This window comes from Myotis davidii, unplaced genomic scaffold, assembly GCF_000327345.1.
Source record: "Myotis davidii unplaced genomic scaffold, ASM32734v1 scaffold458, whole genome shotgun sequence".
Lineage (NCBI taxonomy): Eukaryota > Metazoa > Chordata > Mammalia > Chiroptera > Vespertilionidae > Myotis > Myotis davidii.
The window spans coordinates 1909744-1919452 of NW_006289819.1; the positions used below are offsets into that span (position 1 = coordinate 1909744).

General features: G+C 36.3%; 1 protein-coding gene across 3 annotated transcripts in view; it reads right to left on the bottom strand.

Annotated features, from left to right (window-relative positions):
• Positions 1 to 9709, bottom strand: part of FOXJ3 (forkhead box J3) — a 134097-nt gene that overhangs the window by 97224 nt on the left and 27164 nt on the right. For 2 of the 3 annotated variants that reach the window (XM_006762576.2, XM_006762577.2), the window contains exon 2: positions 8858 to 8918. In XM_006762576.2, coding sequence (XP_006762639.1) covers positions 8858 to 8918 — 61 coding nt within the window. Of the gene's footprint in view, positions 1 to 8857; positions 8921 to 9709 lie in introns of those variants that run through there. The other variant, XM_015563174.1, reaches the window with a different exon arrangement.

Consider the following 9709-nt stretch of genomic DNA (forward strand, 5'->3'; position numbering starts at 1 on the left):
CGGGGGGAGGGGGGGGGTAGAGAGTAACGTGGGGACAAGGACACATATGTAATATCTTAATCAATAAAAAATATATTTAAAAAAAGAAAAAGAAAAAATTGAAAAGTTGGATATTATCAAAACTGAAAACTGCTCTAGTAAAAAATTTACATCCCAAATATCTAAAGAACTCTTATAATGCAATCATAAGAAGACAAAGTACCAAGTTTCAAAATGTGCAAACAATATGAAGAGACATACAAGTAGCCCATAAACAAATGAAGAAATAATGACAGAAAACTTCCCCCACCTGGTGAAAGAAATAGCCTATAAACTAATGATGTTCAGCATCATTAGTCAATAAGGAAATGCAAATTAAAACCACAATGAGAGACCATTTCATACTTTTTAGAATGTCTAAAAATCAATTTGAAAAGCAATAATAATCTTTCTTCACGAATTTGGTTTAAGCCACATTGCTTTCTTCTTGATGGCAAAACAAAAATAACTACATTTATACTGTAAGGTAAAGCATGAATGATTAACCCCATTTTATTATGGCTTCCACTCCTGTTTTCCTTTCATTATCCTATGTGGGCTTCTCTTCTTGATTTTCTATTTCTTGATCTACAGACCTACTTTTAAATATATTAAGAAGCACTATTTTTTTCTTGGCTTCTACTTACCCAAATAGCCTCATCTTTTCCATAGGGGGGGATTGTACTTTTCTACTATATATTGCTAATATGTCACTTTTCAAACTCCATAAATATGTGACTGGGTAGGGAGCAAGAACATTAGCGTAACTGTGAGAAAGTGAGTTCCTATGCTTAAAATCTCTATCCAGCACCATAGATCTTCAATAGAGACCTGTCATGGCACCTATTCTTCAGGATCTCACGTATGAACTAGAACAAAGCAGAATAATCTTTTGCTTTCCTTTTTATGTTGTTGTTGTTGCTTTTATGAGAATCTTGAATACTACTGAGCACTTAAGTATTCAATATGCGTCTGTCAAACTGAATAATATTAAAGCAGGAGTTCATTTCAAATCCACAGGATACTGTTTTGCTTTGAAGGTTGAAATCAAGTCTCAAATTCATTACCCACATGACTATAAGAAAAGGGTTTTGAACTCTAAAAACGCCCTCTCTTAAAACTGAATACTTCTAACCCAACACTGGACACATGCTGTTTGTATCAGATACTTTGTGTAGTGTTTTGCCTAGTTTACCATGTCCTTTCTCAGTGGTCTCCATCCCTAGGGTCCTGAAAGTTGTATTTATAACATGCCTGCACTATTACTACAACAAATTAAAGGATTTTTTTATGTCATATCTACTTTAATTTTTAAAACTCTATTTTAAAAGACTCTTTCAGAGCAATTTTAGGTTCACAGCAACATTGGGCAGAAAGTACAGATGTTTTCCCATATACTACATGCTCCCTGCCCCTGCACATGCACAGCCTCCCACATGATCAACTCCCCACCCAGAATGGTATGTTTGCTACAAGTGACGAACCACCACTGCACATCATTGTCACTCACAGCCCATAGTTTCATTAGGTTCACTCTTGGTGGTGCACATTCTACAGGCTTGGACAAACTTACCGGCCACTATGATACCATACAGAGTATTTTCACTGCCCTGAAAGCAAATTAAAGGATTTAAACCAGGGCTGATACCTGACCCAAGTTGTTCACCTGAATTTTCTCCCTCAGGAATTTAGAATTAGGACTGAACTGTTTGGGCTGACCTTCTGAATGAAGAAACTATGAACTTGAGAGTTACTGTATGGCCATATGCCAGAAGTTGGTTTGTAGAGCCCTGGCCGCTGTGCTAAATGGTTAGTGTGCTGGACCACCCAGCACCGGAAGGTCACGGGTTCGATTCCCGGTCAAGAGCACATACCTGGGTTACCAGTTCAATCCCCAGCCCCAGTTGGGGCCCATGCAGGGGCCTAACCAGTCAATGTTTCTCTCTCCCCTCCCCCTTTCCTCTCTCCCTCTCTTCCATACTCTGTAAAAATTAATGGAAAAAAATACCCAGGTGAGGATTAACAAACAAAAAAAAAGAAAGTTGGTTTATAGAAATGAAGAAATAAGTTAAATTCAGTGAGAAGCAACAGAGATGCAAGTATACTTCCTAGGTTCCTAAGAACCTAAGTTCTGTTCCCTCAAGAGATCCAGCTATCCCTGGGTTTTGTGAAATACCCCAATATTCTCCACACAAATTTTTTGTTTTTCTTTTTCATTTGATATATTTAGTGCTGATTTCCTTTACTTGCAACCAAACAAAGCTTAACTAAAATCAGCTTACTAAATGAAATCATGTAACTTTTTTATTTTTCATATTTTATACTATATGCACCATTGATAGGTGGAGATTTTATATTTGATTCTTCTTTTACTTTACCCGTATATTCAGTGATGATTCTTATTCCCTATTACGTGATAGTATTTTTACCTACATATATGAATTCATGACAAATGTAATTTCTCCACCACATCCCCATAATAGAACTACCTTTCATAACAAGATTTTTTAAAATCTTATACATGTATTTCAAAATTAAGCTACTAGTTTTATATTATTTATTCCAGTCTCCTGCATTGATCTTTCCTTTTGCACTTATTTTTTATGGTATGATCAATTAAGTGGAATATTTTATGGTATCACTCATTTAAGAAAAAGCCTCAAATTGTAACAAATACTTATAACCAAGAGGCAAAATTTAGTAATTAGGAGCATGGGCACTAAAATAAGATCTATGTATAAATCTCAATTCTGTCCCTTAATATAATGCATGTCCTTGGGTTGCTTAACTTTACTTCAGTTTCCTAGTTTGTGAAACAAGAATAATAATTCTACCGACCTTATAGAGTTGTTGGTGGGATTTAATTAATATACTTTAAAATGCTTAAATAATGCCTGGTCTAGAAGAGCACCTTAAATGCTATCAAGGCCAATATTTAGTAACAAAAGTAACTTTTATAATGTCCTTCAGTCAATGGTACTCTTCAATACCTGATGTTCAGAAATGGAAGCCCTAAGGCATTAGATGAAAGATTAAATTACATTTAGAGTGAGCTAAACCAGCAGTATCCAACAGAACATTCTGCAATTACAGAAATGTTTGTGTGCTATTCAATAAGATAGTCACTAGCATATGTGGCTACTAAGCACCTAAAATGTGGCTAGTGTGACTGAGGAACCGATTTAAACTTGTATTCACTTTTAATTAATTTAAATTTAAGTAGATGCATGAGGTTAGTGGCTACCGTATTAGACAGCAAAACTTTAGAAGATAAGCCAGAAAAGTTCAAAGTACATTTTAGAAAAAGTTTCTATAGTGGTCAAAATTAAGAGATTTTCTCATTAACCTTGATTTAATCGGAACATGCCAAAACTAAATATGAAAACAGATTTTATCAACTCCAAAAAAGTTTGATAAAAATGATAAAAGATAGCAATGACAATGTAAAAGCTATTTCTGTTCCTGTGTGGGGCAGACCTAAGAGCATAAAATTATAAAAATAAACATATAATATTAAATGTCAGCAACACCCTTAGCCTGAAGGCCAGTTACAAACCTGGACATTACTGATACTCAAGAATCTAAGAATTTAGGGTAAAAGAAAAAATAGAAAAAAGGGGGAAAAGAAATCCTCTTCTCACATGTTCTTGAGTTGAAGCAAAGAATATAAAATCTGTCCTCTTTTATTCTAAAAATGACGATTCTTTTTGCTTTCTACTATTGCAAACTGGTAAAGAGAAAAAATATGCTAGATGCCTTATGTACATACTTAGTCCCATGAATCCTAACAGACCAGTCAGATAAGCATTAACAATCCTTTAACAGCAAAATTAGTAAAAGTGGAGTAACTTGTCCAAAATCATATGAGTAATATGTGGCAGAGATATGAACCCGTATCTATCTGATTCTAAGGCTATATACCAGAGCTGCCTTATTAATACCAAACCCTGCTACTAAAAACAAGGCAAGAAGCCTTAAAACAAATCTACCCTCTTCTGGTTGTTCTAAATTGCAGGGTCATCAGTATCAACAGGAGGAAACAGATGAACAGGAAATTCATCTGGGACACTAATATAACACATGAGCTTTCTCTGGCGCTAAAATATCCATGTTCCCTAGCATATTCTAAACAGATACACTGGGTTAATAATAAAAGGCATCTTTAAAGAAGAAGCATAACAAAAAAGAAAAAAAAATGAGTGTGAAAAAGGGGTGAAAATAGAAAAAGATAACAAGAGGAAGAAATCTCATGGGGGGGGGGGGTTGTATGTCACCAGAAACTACTTAAAGTGCTACTGATAAGCCAGTATCCCAGGCTACATACACATATGAACCATAAAATAAATCCTCTAATACATGTTAGCCAGTTTAGAAATACAGAAAAGTCCCCATTTTAACAAGTCCCCAAAGTCATCAAATTTTATTTTGCTTTGATCAAACCAAATTATGAAAAATAGTCTATTGCTATAACATGTGAAAGAAGTATGTTATAAACATACTAGAGGCCTGATGCACAAAATTCGTGCAAGAGTAGGCCTTCCTTACCCCAGCTGCCAGCACCTGCTTCCCTCTGGCACCCAGGAGACCTGGGATTCCCTTGCTGCTCCAGCACCCCAGAAGGATGTCCGGTCTAATTAGCATATTACACTTTTATTATTATAGATATGTGTATACTTGCCTAAATAAAGCAAATGTTCAAGGAAAGCTTTTGGTTGTTTTTCTTGTTTTGTTTTGTTTTTTAAGTAAGCTTTTGCTCTTACTGAATCTGTACTTTGAAATAAAAACACAGGTATACCTCAGGATTCAAACCTATCTTATGCAAACTCAGGAACCAAACAGATTCTGCTAAATTTTTTAAGATTCTACTGTTTGATAGAAACTGTATCCATCATTATCTGAACTCTCACTCTTGTTCTCCAAAACTCAGGAAATGAATAGCTATAGATGATCCAGTATTCGCTATCCAAACATTATTTAAACTCAGGATATGAATGTAGTTGATTCTAATTAAAAGGCCTACTTGTGAATCCTATATAAATTTTAATATAATTTCACATCCTATATAATAAAAGGCTAATATGCAAATTGTCCCCTCGACCGGGAGTTCAACCAGGAGTTTGACTAGGGGGCGGGCCCAGCCCCATTAGCCCCAATCAGGGCGGGCCAGCCAGACCCCACCTGTGCACGAATTCATGCACCAGACCTCTAGTGATTTATAAAATTAGGGATTTTTTTGGCATCATACAAGTATTCTGCATAAACACTAGCAGCAAAATAGATCTGAGAAAATATCTTTTTGTACTATATTCCTTAGTAGTTTGATGGAACAAGTTATTAAGTTATTCCCCCTAGCTCCCTTTACTTCACTTAGCACAATACCCTCTAGGTCAACCCATCCATGCTGTCGAAAATGGTAAAATTTCATTCTTTTTTATATCTGAGTAATATTCCATTGTATATCTTTTAATCATAAAATACAATAATGTAATTTAAAAAATAATCCTAACACAGTTTGCCTCCCACATGACCCCCACAGGGCTGGGAACAAACCTGAAACCCAGGGGCATGCCCTTGACCAGGAATCAAACCCACAACCCGCAACCGGCCAGGGCCCCCAACAAATCTTTTAAATGTCACACATTTTCGTTCCACCTCCTATCTTCGCTTACACATAAGTTGTCTATTCCCATTCTTACCTATGCCTACAAACCCCTACCTGCCTACCAATTTCCTCTTTCTCAGCCACATATTCAGTTCTTCTCCACCAACTCAGATGTTTTTTGTCTTAAGGCTAGCCACTTCCTAGATATAGCAGCAGTATATATAGGAGACTTATGAGTTCTGGCTCTATTTCTAGAAAGATGTTTCTGGTTTGAGGAAGACTCTCTGGAAAGGTAGACTACTAACACAGTCAGATTAAACAAGGATCCAATATCATTCATAGCAAACAATATTTAATTTGTTTACCCGAAATATCTAAAGGAGAAAGAAGAATTTTAATCCATTAACTAGCCTCTCCTACCCAACAAATATTTTTAATATTTTTTAATCCTTACTCAAGGATCTTTTCCCATTGTTTTTAGATAGAGTAGAAGGGGACAGGAGATAGGGGGAAGGAGGGGGGGCGCAACCGGCCAGGGCCCCCAACAAATCTTTTAAATGTCACACATTTTCGTTCCACCTCCTATCTTCGCTTACACATAAGTTGTCTATTCCCATTCTTACCTATGCCTACAAACCCCTACCTGCCTACCAATTTCCTCTTTCTCAGCCACATATTCAGTTCTTCTCCACCAACTCAGATGTTTTTTGTCTTAAGGCTAGCCACTTCCTAGATATAGCAGCAGTATATATAGGAGACTTATGAGTTCTGGCTCTATTTCTAGAAAGATGTTTCTGGTTTGAGGAAGACTCTCTGGAAAGGTAGACTAAAATTGATTGTGGTTTTAAACAATCCAGTGTCCCCCATCACTACCAGAAACTAGTCATTCTTTTCTTCTTTTTCATATATCAAACCAACGCTGGCTTCCAGTTAGAAAAACCAATGACAAACAATGGTTTTCTCTGGTTCATAAATGGACTTTATAAAATATTACAGAAATAAAAGATGTATGTATTTAATTTTTATTTTTTTAATCCTCACCCAAGGATATTTTCCCATTGATTTTTAGAGAGAGTGGAAAGCAGAGGGAAAGACCGAGAAATATTGATGTGAGAGAAACACATCGATTGGTTGCCTTCTGCACACACTCAGATCAAGGCTCGGGCAAGGGAGGAGCCTGACCAAGATACGTGCCCTTGACCCGAATCGAACACAGGAACCCCTGGTCCACAGTCCGACACTCTATCCACTGAGCCAAACTGGCTAGGGCTAAAAATAAGCCAACTCAGATGTCATGGAGCTTCTCAGTTTATTAATTAAATACTAGTGCATTTATAACTATATCCACAAAAAATTTTAATTCTAGAATATTGTGCAAAGAATTACAGTGAGCAAATTACAAAATAATTCATGGTATCTCTTCTTTTTCATCATCCCTTCCAATTCTATAATTCTATCAAGCAAAAAAGTTAGATATATATTATTCCTCACCCAATGTCATATAAGCTTAACCTAAACATAAATATTCAAATAAAGGGATTTAAAATCTCAGTCAGTGACTTTAATATGTTTGTATCAGCATATCCCACAACTGAAATATCTATAGGGAAGTCTAATCAGTGGAAGGTGAAAGTCTGTAAAATATCCTGATATGACCATATCCAAAGTCTTAAATAGTCCCAAAAAAGAGTAAAATGACTTTTCCCATCATACTCATTAAAAACCATTAAGTCAAATCAGTTCTATAGCAGCTTTGGAAATTTTAAAAAAGATAATACTCTTTTTAAAAAGTTCTTTTCAGAATTACACAGGTATCCCTTGTTTGGTAGCATGGAGGGAAGGAGGGAAGGTGGCAGGGGTTAGCAAAGTAGAAAAGCAACCCTCCATCTGTTTCCATTATAAGCTGGAAGATGCATTCTCAGGGAAAGATATACCATTACGCCATGGAGTAAAGTTTTTTACTTAGGTAAAAGAATAGCCAGCCTTGGTCTGTTGAAAACTCAAGTGTGTAAACACTATGAAGGCAACTTCATTTTTCTTTTGTGGAATTCTAGACAACCAGAATTTCTTTCCAGCCTAAGGATTCCTTGGCTTCACATTCATGGCTCTAACAATTTTGTATCCTTCCTCTCTCTCCTCTGCCCTCCAAAGCTAGGCAATTTTAGCTCTCTTCACCACTCTGTTCCAGCCACAGTGACCTCCAACATACAAGACAAGTAAGTCTCCTGCCTTGGCACTTCCTGAATTCCCTCTACCTGAAATGCGCATTTTCCATATATCCAAGATACAACTCATTCCATCTCTCTTTCAGGACTTCATTCAAATGTCACTTTTCAGTAAAGCTTTCCATAGCTACCCTATCTTAAACAAAGAAAACAACAACAACAAAACTGTATTTCCTATTCCTCTTCTCTATTTTATTTTCGCCTTAACCCTGTCACTAACATATACTTCTTATTTATCTTGCTCATTAATTGTCCCTTCACCAGAATGTGAGCACCATGATTATAGCATTTTTATCTGCTATGTTCACTTCTGTAGCCCAACATTTAGAATAGTGTCTGACAAAATATTAGGTGCTCAACATGCTGAATGAATAAATGGTACTACTACCTGCAATACTACACGTAACTGGTAAGTGTTGCCATCAACACTTCATATTCTAGTCTGAAAAATTTCAACGAACAGACTAGATTTAGGTTATCTTATCAATCTGTACTCTGGGAACTGCAGCAACCCCTCGGGGATAAATGTGAGGACAGAAAATGGTAACCTAAGCAAGCAGAAAAGTCCTACATTTATCTGTTTTATTCATTGGATTTCACATACATTTAACTTGTAAAGGATTTAGCAACTTCAAAAAATCTAAAACCGCTGGGTTGTATATAACTTAGTTCCTAAGTTCTATTTTATTTTAGGTAACATGTTTACCTAGGTAACATGTTTACATCCTCCTTTAGAGAGAGGTTAAAATTAAAATTAGCATCATCTCATTTAATAATCTTCTACAAAGGCAACCAATATTTACTCTGTATTTTCCAATTCAAACAAGAGATTAGTTTTTTTTAAAAAGAAATGACAAAGTGTAAAATTATGTTATTTCATGTATAAGAACATATGTAAATTCACCAAGTAGAAAAAAGATCCAAATCCCATTACCACAAATATTGCTGTAAGTAAAAATATCTCCCAAGTAAAATGTTACATGCTCCAATAAAGAAAAAGAGGAGCACTCACCTTAATGAAGTTACAGATGGACAAGCCTGTCCATACAAACCCATCTGGCCACAAAGAGAATCTGAAAAATAGAGAAGAGTTATTTATCAGATGCTCCAAAGTAAATGAAACTTTTTTTTTTAGTGTTACAATTCTAATTACAACACTCTGAAAACTCATAAAATTTAACAAATTGTTATGCTTATGTTATACCGAGTGTGTTCAAACTGTTTAGTTTGAACACACTAGGAATTCCAAGAGATGCCTAAAGGCTACCAAAAAGTTGAGCATGCAGACTCTCATTCCCACATAATTGTCCCCCACCCATCTACTCTTCAATCTAAGCAGTATTGGCTTTATATCCTGGACTTCACTGAAATAATTCCATTGCTTAACACGTTAAGCGCCCAGCCTGTTTTGTCTTCCGAACAGAAAGTATAGCGTCAGTCACAGATGACTGATTAGGCCAGTGGTCGGAACACTCATTAGTCAACAGAGCCAAATATCAACAGTACAACGATTGAAATTTCTTTTGAGAGCCAAATTTTTTAAACTTAAACTATATAAGTTGGTACATTGTTATTAACTTAATTAGGATACTCCTAAGCAGGCCTTTGCTAAAAACGTCCTCAATCTGATTGAGGTATGTTTGCTGAGGTCGACCCCTTCCAACTCTCCCACCCACACTAGTCTTGTGTACTTGTTTCCTCTATCTACTTTCCGAAAACCGACTTCTGCGCATGAGCCATGGAAGTTTTAATCGCACTGTACATGCGCGCCCGCACGTGGTATTTTGTTGAAGGGCCACACTCAAGGGGCCAAAGAGCCGCATGTGGCTCGCAAGCCGCGGGTTGACGACCACTGCCCTAGAGA